We start from the raw sequence: 14,617 nt of genomic DNA, 5'->3' as shown, positions 1-14,617 counted from the left end.
TTTTTTATTCTGGAAAAAGAAATACCCCATTTTTACACGGAAAGAAATTTCAAGAAATTGATTCACGAAACTGATCCTTGATTTTAGTCTAGCTTTGGCGCAAGAACTAAGATCTCGGAACCCTTCATGTTAAAGCAACGGCCGTTGATTTAAAAGCAAGGACATACTTCTCTCTCAGGGCGGAAAGTAAGGGGGAATGAGAGAAGGGGAAGTGAGGAAAGAAGGGGTAATAAGGAAGGTTAAAATAGATTAATTTTTAATCTTACAGTTGCTAACTTTCAACAAAAATTTGAATATTTGATATTTAAACCAAAAAAATTTTTTACTTTAAATAAAAAACATCTCCGTATAACTAAAAAAGACAAATTTTCAACAAAAAAACCGAATCCGTTACTAAAACAGTATAATTTTCACCCTTAAAGTTACATTTTTAGCTAAAATGTTGATTTGCTACCCAAAATACGAATTGTCAACCAAATACATATATTTTTCACCAAATAGTTGAATTGTCAACCACAGAGTTGAATTTTATATAAAAAATAAGAATTTTCAACAAATTACATGAATTTTACAAATAAATATTTTAAACAATAGATGTGATGTCAGGCCAAATTTTATTTGATTAGTTTTAGTATATATATTTTTCCTGTAATAATTTGTAAATAAATAGTTGAATTATAAAACTAAAAAAGATCAATTTTGAACTAAAAATAGCGTAGTTAAATTTTTATCGAGGGGAATTAATTATCTATAAAAACTAATTTTCTACAAAAGTTTTATTTTTTACTAAATTGTGGAATTTTGAACTAAGCAATATGAATTTTTAACAAGAAAGTTAATTTTTCAGTTTCAAACAAGTGTTTTTAACATCCAAAAAATGAATTTGAAACTAAAATTATGAATCTTCAGTAAAAAAAGAACTTTTAAGAAAGTATTTTCCCCCTAAAAAGATCTTTTTCAACGAGAAATTTAGTATCAGAAATTTAAAAAAAATTTAAATAAAAAACGTTCGGATTTAATAAATAAAAACGAATTTTCAGCAAACAAATACATTTTTTGTCAAAAACAATTTTTTCTAAAATTAGTTTCTTTTTCTTAGTTAAATTTTTTTTCAACTGAAAATTCAACTATTTGATTAAAAATAAACCTAATTTTTGAAAATGCATGTTTTTTGACCGAAAATTCAACTTTTTAATCCATAATTAACTTTTTTATTGTAGTTTCTTTCTCTTAGTTCAATTTTTGTTCCCAACTGAAAATTGAACTAATATTCGGTTGAAAAGCAAATTTGTTGTTGAAAATTCATGTTTATGGTCGAAAATTCAATTATTTACTTGTAAATTAACTTTTTTGTTGAAAATTTAATTGTTAAATACAAAAATTTATTTTTTTAGTTAGACATTCAACTATTTTGGTTAAAAATTCAAGTTGGCTTAAAATTTCATCTTAATAAAAATAAAAATTTGGAATCCAAAATATTCTAAATAAATTTTATGAGTAAATAAATATCTTAGCCATTTCGCACCATACGTTATAATTTTCGACCAGTAAAAAAACTAATTTTTGTACAAAAAAGTTGACTTTTCAACTAAAATTTTTATTTTTAACCAGACAGTGCATTTTGAACCGAAAATAATGAATTTTCTACAGAAAAGAATATATTTTCAAACCAAAAAGATGACTGTTTAAAAAATAGTTGAATCTTCAAAAAAAAAATTGTTAGTCAAGAAAGAAAGTAAATTTAAATTAAATTGTTGAATTATCGGGTCAGAAAGATGAATTTTCAACCAACAAATATGACTTTTTAACCAAAGTTTTGAATATTTAACAAAATAATTTAATGTTAAACCAAATAATAAAATTTAAAAATGAAAACGAAGAATTCTTCAACAAAAATTTAATAGTTGACTTTTCAACCGAAACAAATGAACTTTCAACCAACTCATTTTTAAGGATTTTCTGATTGGTTTTTATTAATTCAATTCGCATTTTAGTGGAAAATGAGAAAAAGGATGAGGAATGTGAAGCCTGCAATAAATAAATAGGAAATTGGGAAATTTATAGACTAAAAAATAAAATTTTACAAAAAAAATAAAGTTCATTTTTAATACTTAACAAATTTAGGACAAACCGAATCTTTTTTATATAAGGCAGGGCCCTACACTTGAAATTGCAGAATCTTTCGGGGACGAAATATGTTGTTTTTTAGAGGCAATTAGGTGATATATATTTTTTGAATATGTAAAAAAAAAATTCTAAAAATTTACGCGTACTTAAATTTTTGTGCTTTGTTTTTCAAAAACCCCGAATTTTTTTCTTTAAACTGGGAAATGTTTTGTTTCCTAAAAATTTAATTTTAAAATTTTTGTAGAATTGTTTGGCCTGCATGACGCTAATAAGATGCCTTTCTGCTATTCGTAGAAAATTTTCAAAAATATTTAAAAGAATAAAAAGGTGGGGGTTTCGAGAAAATCTTCTTTATTATCTTCTTCAAATTTTTAAAACAAAAAAATCTTTTCTGGAAAACTTCACCTTTTTTTATGCTTGCAAATATTTTTCAAAAATTTCTACTAATGTAATTTTTGAATTTTTCTCGTAAACCATGAAAAATTTTGCAAAAGTAAAAAATAATTTTTTTACTCACAAACTTTTATTTACCATTTTTTAGAATCTGCCATTGTTTCTAAGAAACAGTACAAAATTCGATTGTAAAAAAAAAGAATTCTCCTAAATAAAAAAGTTATTTAGCAAGCATGAAAATTCTTTTGAATTTGATCAATTGGTTTTAGAATTTACTTATTTGATCATTAAAAAATCACGCTGAAATATTTAATTAAGGGGGAAAAATTAAATGGTCATTCTAAATTCTTAAAAAAAAATTTGTGCAAAATTACCTCTGGGACAAGCTTCAGGTACGGCAACGATTCCGTATAATTTTCCACTTCCTCCAGCTGGAATATTCAAAGGCTCTCGCCTTTGGCCAGCATTTTTCAAAGACACCTCTATTTTATGACTGAAAAATATAAACATTATTCTAATTTTAGACCGAGGGTCTTTTAAAACAATTTACAAAAAATCGAAAACATTTAAAATTGATGTATCTTATTTTCATGTCTTTTTTAAATAAGAAAACATTATCCATAAAAAAAGTTTTAAAATAAGTAAAAATAATTATTTCAACAATAGTTTTGGTAATTAAAGTTTTTCTTACTGTCGCTTCTTACCAATTTTGTAAAAATTGTTGAATTTGAATAAATCATGACCTTTATGCGAAAAACATTTCCTACAACTCTGCTGTTTTCAATTTTGAAAATAAGTGAATAATCTTCAAATATTAAAAATGGTTTTTGTGCAGTTTTTTGAAGGATTTAAAAAAATGATAGGAAAGTTTTGATTTGTTTTAGAAGATACTTCGAAGTTTGAGAAGTTTAAAAAAGATTCAACAATAATTCCAGATTTGAAAATATTTGACAAAATTTTATACTTATTTTATATTTTGAAATAAAATTTTAAAGCTTTTTAAGGATTTTTTCCCCTAAGATTCCAAGTAAAATTCAAATATTGATTTCTTATTGAAACAAAATTATTTTAAAGAAAATATTTTAAAATATTTAAAATAATTTCCTGAAATTCCGGAAAAGAATGTTAAGGATTTTAAAGCAAAATTGGTCAATTAAGTAAAATTATAAAATTAAAAAAAATCGAATACATTTAGGACACATATAAACGTTTTTAAATGATTCAAAAATAGTTTAAAACTTAGAGACATTTCACAAGATTGACAACAAAATATAGATTTTTGAAGATCTGGAAGATTATAAGGCCATTTTTTAAATTTTGCATATTTTTTCAAAATTTAAAGAAAATTTTGAATAATTATAGAATTCAAAAATAAGTTTTAAGCGTTTTAAAAATGTTGAAAACTTTCAAAATAATTTTAAAAAAAGTAAGATTCTCGGAATCTTAAGTTTAAAAAGATTTTAAAACATTGCAAAGGATTTGCGAAATTGTCAAGAACAAATCCGAAAGATTTTAAGACAATTTTATGAATAGTTTAATTATTCAGTTTAAAAGATATTTAGAAATTTAAATGTTCTTAAGAGATTACAAATATTTTAAAACTTGGAAAGATTTGCGGAAATGGATAAAATATTTTTTTTATGTTTTTGAACTTTAAAATATCCTAACTATATTTTCAAGGTGTCTTAAATTCTTCCTAAAATTTGGTAAAAACAAAAAGACTAAAAAAAATGTTTTTAGTAGTTTTCTAGATACTTTTTCGACATAGCCTGAATTTTTCAAAAATTATTTTAAATTTTCTCAAGAAATCTCAGAAAATTATATTTATATAAACTTAATGCAAATAAATAAAGAAACTTAAAAAATAAATAGTTATTCAAAATTTGTATTTTCTAATATTAATTAATTTTCCTTTCAAATTATAAGTTTCCTAAATATTTTTTTTTCTAGAATGAACACATTTTTTGTAGTCAAATGTTTTTATGGATTCAATTGTTTTTGATTTAAAATAAAAATATTTTTAATTGAAATGTCGACTATTACATTTACAATATTTACTAATTAGTGAAATTTGAATATCTTTGTTAAACCCTATTTTTTGTTTGAAGATTCATAATTTTAGTTACAAATTCATCTCATTGAGGAGAAAAATGATCTTCTTGGTAGGAAATTCATGTATTTGGTTTAAAATTTAACTATTTAATTAAAAATTAACTTTTTTGCTAAAAATGCATATTTTTGCTTCACAAAATGAAACCATTTTGTAAAAAATGCATCTCTTTTAGAGAATATTTCTTTTTTGGCTGAAAGTAGAACTGACTGAAAATTAATACTTTTTGGTAGAGCATTCAAATATTTAGTTGATATTTTTTTTTATGAATTCAACTGTTTTTTATTTAAAATAAAAATCTGTTTGGAATAAAATACCAACATAAAGCGTTGGAAATTCATCATTTTTATTTAAATATTCAACTATTTGGTTAAAGATCAACTTTTTTGTTGACATTTTTATTTGAAGTATCAGAAATGTTCAAAAATCTTTTTAAATTTTCTCAAGAATCTCAGAAAAATTATATTTATATACATTTTTTATTTATACTTATTTATATTTATATAACCTTTTAAACAAATAAGCAGATAAACCTGAAAAATAAATAATTCCTCCAAATTTGTATTTTGTAATAAAAGTTATTTTTATTAAATAAAATTTGAAACTCACGTTTTCCAGTCGGTCCAATAATAGTGATTTTGTGATATTGCGACTCCGAATGGATAAACCAAAGATTCAGCAACCACGTGCACATATCTCGTATCAATTTGTGCACAACCTGTAAAAAAAATTAAAATTAAAATTTTATTTACATACAAACATTTTTTATTTAATAAAATACATTGTGTTTCTGTAGAAAATTAATTTTTAGCCTACCTCTATTCATACGACTTACTTTTTTTTTTAATGCAAGACTTCTAAATTTCGAAAAAATTGTGTGTTTGGATTTTTTATAAAAAGGTTAGTTAATTCTTTATTTAACGACAAAATTGATTTTTTTTTTAACTTTTTGAAAAGACTATGTTTTAAAAAGATTTTCAGATTTATGAAGGAAACTGTTGAAACTCTATAAATCATTTCCAGTGTGTGAGAATAATTAAAAAAAAAAGTTATTACCAAATTATTTAAGAAAAGTTATTTTTTGGGATTGGCACTTTTTAGTTTATTGAAATCCAAAGTTTTTATATACAGTTTAAGAGCAAAAAACATTTTATTATCACTAATTGAAACAAGATGTTATTAGAAAATTATTTTAACAATGTTTATAAACAAATTAACAGTTTTAATACTTTTTAAGAAAAGGTTAAATTTTTTACATAATCAACTAAGAATATATTTTTTATGGCTTTTTGCTATGATAATTTGAAAACTCATAAGAATAATTGATTATTCAAACAATTTGCATACTAAAATTTAGATTTTGAATATTTTTAACGAATAAACTCAATTTTTTCTACGGAATCAACTAAGATCTTTCTGATGCTTTTCAAATCGACAAAAAATGTTCATTAGTTAAACAATATTCATAAGCAAGTTCAGGGTTTTGTTACTATTTTTTAAGAAATATGCTTAACTTTTGTTTAACGAATTGACTAAGAATGTCTATAAGATGATTTTTTGCTATGGTACCTTTTTTGTTTATAAAAGTTGTTTAAAAACATGAAATCCAGCAGGTTAAAATATTAATACAAGTTTGTTTAGTTTTATGTTAACAAATTAATATCAAACACGCTTGGACACTTCATTTATTTTTTGTTCGGAATATACGTAAAAGCAATGCTTAGTTAAGAATTTTTAAATTCAAAATGTTAATAAATTTAATGAACAAATAAAAATCTTAACCATTTCACACTCCAAAAACTTTTTTTTAATTAATCAAAACTTTGTCAGAAATAAATAATATGAAAGATATTTCAATACCTGATAACAATTGCTAGTTCTTTAAATAAATTTGATAAACAAATAGAGATTTTCGTAAATTTTCAAACTGCTAACTTCGTTTTTTCAATCAAATTAACTCTAAATAACTTGGAAAAGTCTTTTACTCATGACACTTTATCAAAGAGCAATAATTTTTCATTGTATAAAAAATTCTATAAACAAATTCATAATTGGATTCGTTAAATTTTTATAAAATAGATTAGTTGAATTTTTAGTTAAAATGATTAATTTTTCGCAACAAAAAATAAAGTTACTACCACAGTGAAGGAAATCTAAAAAAATTCAGTTAAAAAAATTGATCTTCAACCAAAGAAATTAATTCACAAATAAAATGATGGAGTATTCAATAGAAATAATTCCATTTTCAGTAAAAAAATTTAATTAAAAAAAAAATTTATGAATCTTCAACTGAAATTATGGAATTTTCAACAAAAAAAAATAAACTTTCAAATAAAATAATGAATTTTTAACAGGAATATTTAAATTTCCAACGTAAATGATAAATTTTCAAAGAAGAAGATAAATTTTTAGTCAAAAATGAAATAGATATATTTCCAGTTAAAAAAAATGTATGTGCAACCAAATTAATAAATTTTTAACTAAAATTGGTTTTAAACAAAGAAGTGTAATCCCTACTAAACAAGACGAATTTACAAAAAAATACTCGAATTTTCAGCTGAAAAAAAATAATCCACCAAAAATTTAATAGTAACATTTTTATTAAAATAAACTAATGTTCAGCCAAAGAAATCAAATTTCCACTATAACGATGAAATATTCAATTGAAATAGTTATTTACATTGTAAGTTTAGAAAAATTCATTTTTTACGAAAAAAACGAATGTTCAATCAAAGTGAAGCGAAGTGACTAAAATGATGAATCAATAGTTGAATTTTAAACAAAAATAGGAATTTTCAAACAAAAAGATGAATTTATAATCAAAAGAATAATTTCTTCCAAAGAAGACGATTTTTAAACAAAACCTGTACATGAATTTTCAACTAAAAACGATAAATTGTCAAAAAAAAGTTATTTACATTTTCAATTAAAAAAACAAATTTTCAACGAATACAAATGCACATTTTCAATAAAATAATATTTTCAAGAGAACAGCTCAGTTTTCGACAGAAAAGATGGATTTTTAATTAAAATTATGAACCTTGAACCAAAAAAATTTATTTTTAAAAACCGATCTAAACTTTAACCAAGTAATTAAATTATCATTCCAAAAATATGAATTCTGAACGAAAAATCTAGTAGTTGATATATCAACGAAAAAAGATTTTAAATTTTAATAAAAAAGAATTGAATTCAAGCAAAACAGATGACTTTGAAACATAAGTGTAATTTTTACTTATCAAATATTTTTCTGTAAAATAGCAAAATAGTTAAATCAGAGAAAAACTGTTAAATACAGTGATCTAGAGCTAATTTTACAAATAAAAAATCCGTGTTATTCAATCTTCTATTATAATTTAAATTTAATATAAAAAAATTAAAGACGCTGGAACAAAAATTCCCCGACTTTAAAAAAATTGTTCTGACATTTCCATTATTTTTCCATTGTATTTTTTAAATAAAATTTATTTAAATAAATAAAAAATGTTCTGACAAAGTCTCCTGATAAATAAAGTATGTATTTATATAGTCAATTCAGCATACAAAATTATATCTATTTGTTGAAAAGTATTCAAGCTGTGAATTTGTTTATATAAAATGAAAAAATATGATTGTTTGATAAAGTACCATAGGCGAATGATTTATCCAAGTAATTTAACATTCTTTTCGTAAAAAAATATTTGCTGATTCATTGGAAAAGGATTTTTCAGAGCAATTAAAAATTTATTTGCTTAAAAAATAAAATCTGCGGGTTGAAAATTGACATTTGTTTATAACCTTAAAACTCACGTTGGATTTTTTTTAATATGGTAAGTAAGTATTGTTTTTATGTATATCCAGAACAACAAAATTGAAAAATAAAGTCTCCAAGTATCACATGTCAACTTTCTTGTCAAATAAAAAATAAAATTTTCAAGCCGTCTCGCGCCAAACTGTTTGATATATAGTTAACTTTAAATTTAAAAAATATCAATATTTATAAAATATTTATTCTGGACTAGTTGAAAGAAAAATCAACATTAAAGTAATAATTAATTTACCTGATTATAAACCTTAACATCAAAAATAAAAATGTATACATAAAATATTTATAAATATTATTATATAATGTATACTAATACTATTAAAATATTTAAAATAAAAATATATTTCTTACTTATCGTGAATGTTCCTGCGTCAGCCCAACATAATTCATCTGTGCCCCAATCGATGGCCAATGCATTCGGTACTTTGACGTTCTCTCCCTGAATGAATATTTGACGACCTGTTCCGTCTTCATTTGCCCATTCGAGTTTTGGTGCCTGACGGTTCCAGTCAGACCAGAAAATTTTTCTAAAATGAAAAATCTATTTAATAATAAACTCAATTTATCCGACATAATCTTAATTATATATAATCAATATGTTAGGAAGAATTCCATGTCGAACATGACTATCAGATCAGTTGAAGAGTCCGGCTCGAAGGACCAAAATTTAGAACAGATAGAAGTTCAACTGTAAATGTTACGTAACATTTTTTTTAGTATGTTTAAAAACATAATAAACGTTTTTTAATTTAAAAAAGGTTTTTTAAGTTGAGACATTGCCTACAAATAAATAAAACAATATTTTGATGTAGCACTGAATGCTTTTACAATCTCCTTTTTATTTCTACAATTATTGAAGTCATATCAGAACTAATTGAAATTCACTAGTTAAAACTTTTTTGTTCAATTACATGAAAACTACAAAATAATGTTAATACTAATATAACATGGAAATTTCAAATAACTATTTATTTTTTAAAAGTGTCTTAAAACTTGAATTCGAGTTGCAATTGAATTTTGAGAATTGAGAACCAGAAAATAAGTATTATCAGTTTGTTTTTAAATTTAAATAAATATAATTTTTATAAGATTCTTGAAAAAATTAAAAAAAAGATTTTTGAATATTTCACATGTATCAAGAAAGAATCTAGCAGATTTTAAAGAATCACCTAATATTAGTAAAAATTCGAGTGATTTTAAAAGATTTTTTTGATTTTTAGAATTCTGGAATAAATCAAGAAATATTTAATACATTTTCGGAAATGTTTCCAAAGTTCTAAATATTTCTAATCTATTTAAAACGTCTTCAATTCCTCAAAATATTTTTTACTAACTTGTGTTTTTCTTAAAATTTTAACAAATCATTCAAAATATCGTTTAATATGTTTAAAAATTTTTTTTATTTTTCTCTTAAAGCTCATTTTTCAAAATGAAAAATCATTTTAAATTTTCACACTTTTAATTAGAAAATTTGTTTTTTAATATTCCCAGACCCTCTAAAACTTCTAATCTTTAGAAATTATTCAAGTTTTTTCTGTTTTTTTTCTCTGAACCTGCAAACTTTAAAAAATGGCCTTAAACTCTTTTTGGTTCTCTTTGACAATTTTTTAAATCTCTTAGAATGTTTTGAAGTCTTTTTAAATAATCTCCTAAGATTAATTTTTCGAAATAAAAAATTATTAAATTTTTTTGTAGGAACATAAACAAATATTTTAATTTACGTGTAACATTACAAAATTCTTAAAAAATCTTTAAAAGATTCAATTATTTTTGAATCGTTTAAAAACTTCTGAATATCTCTTAAACTTACTTTTTTTCTACAATTATGTAATACGGAAACATTGCGAAATTTTGCCTTGAAATCTTTTACATTCTTTCTAAAAATTGTAGAAAATAGTTAAAACTCTTTTGTAATCTTTTTTAATTTTCTCTTAAAATTCATTCTAAAACCATCATTTGAACATTTTCCATGAATTTTATCATTTTTCCATTCCTCTAACATCCTGTGAAATTCAGTTTATCTAAAAAAAATTTGTAATCCTAACAAATTTTTTAACTTGTTTCAGTCTGCCACATTCTTTTTCCACACATTTTGAAATCTTCAAAACTTAAATTTATTATATTAAATTAAAACCTCGACCAATTAAAATTTTTCCTGAAATCTTGGAAAAAATTAAATCATTTAAAATCTGTCATAATTATTAAAAAGCTTCTTATTTTTTATCGAAAGCTTTCAAACAAGATTTTGCCCATTATTTACTTTTTCTTATCTCTTTAAAAATGTAAGAAAATTCACAAATTAAAGTGGTTGCAAAATGTTAAAAAGAGAATTATTTTCCATTATTAAACAATAATTTAAAATTTAAATTTCCTCTTCTATCAACAATGTTTATAAACATTTGGTAATAAATTTTATGATGAAGTTAAATTATTTATTTCGAATTTTTAATATGTGAATGCTCTCTAAGATGAATAGTTTCTTAAAAGTTTTCTGGGATTCAAGTTAGAAAAACCCTAATACTAATAAACTTAAATTTATAAAATATAATTATAATTACTCACCCACGGTAAGGATGGACAGCGATTCCCCTAGGATTTACTAAACCTGTTTTAATTAAAACTTTTCTCTTTTTCGTTTCCAAATTGACAACTTCAACAGTACTTTTTCCAGAGTCTGCCCAAAATAAATTTCTTGAAACCCAATCTATCGCAATTCCTTCAGGACTGGCAACTCCAGTAATGAAAGATTCCAATTTCGTTCCATTATAATTTAATGAAACAATTCTGTTACCTGTAAAAAAGTCAGTGTCATTTACAAGAATTTCGAAGACTAGGTCAGGGGCCAACGGTGAGGGTCAGAGGCCAAAGATCAGAGGTCGCAGAGGCCGAATGGGTCAGAGGGTCAAAGTGCCTTGGTTAAAGTGTCAAAGCCGTTGGGAGAGCAGGGGAAAATGTCCTCTCCAGAAATCGACCCGTGGGGCCAAATTTTGATTTGCCCCCCTCTTAAATCGATTCATTAAATTCATCAGATCGTTTGAATTTTTTCAAAAATCTACCTGAAATTTCTTTGCACTCTTAGAAATCTATATAAAATCTTTGAAATCTTTGTGAAATCTTTCGGAAAGCACTGAAATCTTCGTGAAATCTTTCTGAAATTTTTAGAAATCTTTGAGAAATATTTGACATATTAAAAAAGTATAAGATAATACTTGTGAAATATTTGCAAAATCATTAAAGCCTTTGTAAACTCTTTTAAATATATTCGAAATCTTTTTTAAATATTTAAAATCGTTGGGAAATCATTGAAATCTTTGTGCACTCTTTGAAACCCATCGGAAATCTTTGTGAAATTTTTTTAATCTATCTTAAATCTCTAGAAAATTATTCACATCTGTGTGGAATCTTTGAAATCTACATTATTATTATTATTATTGAAATATTTTTGCAATTTTCGAAAACTATCGTAAATCTTTGTGAATTGAAACCCTTGTGAAATATTTTTACATCTATCCGAATTCTTTGTGAAATCTTTAAAAAATCATTTTAAAAAAATTGGGTTATTTTTTTGGAAATCTTTGTGAAACCTTCAAAATTTTTGTGAAATCTTTGGGAAATTATTCAAATCGTTGTTGAGTCGTGGAAATCTACCTAAAATCTTCTCAAAATCTTTTAAATCTTTGTGAAATCATTGAAATCTTTTCGAAATCTTTAGGAAATCTTATAAATCTATCGAAAATCTGCGCTAAATATCTGAAATCTTTGCAAAGTATTTGAAATCTGTGGGAAATCATTGAAATATTTATGCAATCCTGGAAATCTGTTTAAAATGTTTTGGCAAATAATTGCAATATTTTTCAAATATTTGATATTTGTGAAATTATTGAAATCCTTGTGGAATTCTTGAGAAATCATGGAAATCTTTGTGCACTCTTTGAAATCTTTGTCAAATATTTTTAATCCATGCAAAATCTTTGCGAAATATTTGTGATATTTTTTTATCTTCGTGAAATATTTCTGAAATCTTTGCGAAATATTTGTGAAACTTTTTCGATCTTTCGGAAATCATTAAAAACTAAGTACATACTGCACACTAATAAATCTATCTGAAATCTTTGAAATCTTTTGTGAAATCTTGGGGAAAGCACCGAAATCTTCATGAAATCTTTCCGAAATCTTTGGAAATCTTTGCGAAATATTTGAAGCCTTTAATCAATATTTGCTAATACTTGTAAAACTACTGAAATCTTTGTGAAATCTTTGTGAAATCTTTGTGAAATCTTTGCGAAATCATTAAAGTCTTTCTTAAATTTTTCAAATCTATCCGAAATCTTTGTTCAATATTTAAAATGTTTGGGAAATCATTGAAATCTTGGCTTAATATTTGTAGAATAATTGAAATCTTATTGAAATCTTCGGAAAGTCATTGAAATATTTGTGTACCCTTTGAAATCCATCATAAATCTTTGTGAAATAATTGAAGTATTTGTGTAACTTTGTAAATTTGTCCGAAATCTTTAGAAAATTGTTAAAATCCGCGTGGAAGCTTTAAAATCTTTGTCAAATATTTTTAATCTATGCAAAATCTTTGTGAAATCTTTGTGACATGTTTTTAATCTTTCGGTATTCATTGAAATCTCTGCCCATACTAGACACTTATAAATCTACCTGAAATCTTTTTGAAATCTTGGGAAAACACTGAAATCTTCGTGAAATCTGCGAAATATTTAATAAATATTTGATAATATTTGTGAATTTATTGAAATATTGGAGAAATCTTTGCGAACTCTTTGAAATCTTTCTAAACTTGTTTTAATATATGCAAAATCTTTGCAAAATCTTTGTGAAAATTTTTTAATCTTTCAGAAATCATTGAAATTTTTGTGCATACTTCAAACTAATGAATCTATTAAAAATCTTTGTGAAATCTTGGGGAAAGCACTGAAATCTTCGTGAGATCTTTCTGAAATCTTTGGAAATTTTCGCGAAATATTTTAAATATTTAATGAATATTTGATAATATTTGTGAAATTATTAAAATCTTTGTGAAATCCTCGTGAAATCTCTGCAAAATCATTGCATTCTTTGTTAAATCTTTTTAATCTTTTCGAAATCTTTGTTAAATATTCAAAATCTTTAGTAATTTATTGAAATCTTGGTGAAAACTTTGGGGAATAATTGAAATCTTGGTGAAGCCTTGGAAAAGTCATTAAAATCTTTGTGTACTCCTTGAAATCCATCATAATTTTTAGTGAAATAATTGAAGTATTTATGAAATTTCTTAAATCTATCTGAAATCTTTGCGAAATCTTTAGAAAATTATTAAAATCCGCGTGGAATCTTTGAAATCTACCTGGAATATTTCCGAGTTTTTCGTGAAATCTTATAAATCTGTCCTAAATCTTTGCTAAATATTTTCCAAATATTTGACATTTTTGTGCAATTTTTAGGAAATCTTTGTAAGTCTTTTAAATCTATCTGAATTCTTCGTGACATCTTTGTAAAATCATTGAAATCTTTGTGTAATCTTTTCAAATTATCGGAAATCTTTGCGAAACTTTCAAAACTTTTGGGAAATTATTAAAATCTTTTTGGAATCCTTAAACTCTACCTAAAATCTTTTCAAAATTTGTTAAATCTTTTTGAAGCCATTGAAATTTTTTCGAAATCTTATAAATCTATCCGAAATCTGTGTTTATTATTTCCAATCTTTGCAAAATATTTGAAATCCGTGGGAAATTATTGAATTCTTTAGGCAATCTTTGAAAACTACCTGAAATCTTTCCGAAATTTTTTAAATCTTTGTGAAATTATTGAAATCTTTGGGAATATGAATTTTGAACCCGGATTTCTTATTTACTATTATTTGTTACTCAGTGGCCATAGTTTATTTATTATTGAAGATTTATATACCACTTTCATATCGTATAATATTATTAGGCTGTGCCCACATTGTGCCATTTAATATTACGTTTCTATGCCCCTGTCCCCATATAGAAAAAGAAGGCTCCGCCGTTTCCGATCAAGCCAAATCGTGTTCCTTATTTAAACGGCATACTTCTGTACTTGCACTTGTATTTTTCTAAATAATAATTTGCCTGCGGTTTTCGTTAATCTGATAGTTTTATAATCAGCTTATTATTGTAATTGAAGGCTCGGAAACCAGGACCAAACGAGCGCTCGAG

General features: G+C 24.1%; 1 protein-coding gene across 3 annotated transcripts in view; it reads right to left on the bottom strand.

Moving 5' to 3' along the window:
- Positions 1-14,617, bottom strand: part of LOC117181671 (nidogen-like) — a 107,537-nt gene that overhangs the window by 1,186 nt on the left and 91,734 nt on the right. For all 3 annotated transcript variants that reach the window (XM_033374578.1, XM_033374579.1, XM_033374580.1), the window contains 4 exons: positions 10,998-11,226; positions 8,787-8,962; positions 5,240-5,348; positions 2,895-3,013 (listed from right to left, as the gene is read on the bottom strand). In XM_033374578.1, coding sequence (XP_033230469.1) covers positions 2,895-3,013; positions 5,240-5,348; positions 8,787-8,962; positions 10,998-11,226 — 633 coding nt within the window. The remainder of the gene's footprint in view (positions 1-2,894; positions 3,014-5,239; positions 5,349-8,786; positions 8,963-10,997; positions 11,227-14,617) is intronic.

Source organism: Belonocnema kinseyi, chromosome 10, assembly GCF_010883055.1.
Source record: "Belonocnema kinseyi isolate 2016_QV_RU_SX_M_011 chromosome 10, B_treatae_v1, whole genome shotgun sequence".
Lineage (NCBI taxonomy): Eukaryota > Metazoa > Arthropoda > Insecta > Hymenoptera > Cynipidae > Belonocnema > Belonocnema kinseyi.
Note: the sequence above shows the minus strand (reverse complement) of the source record. Positions and strands in the feature narration are given on the sequence as shown.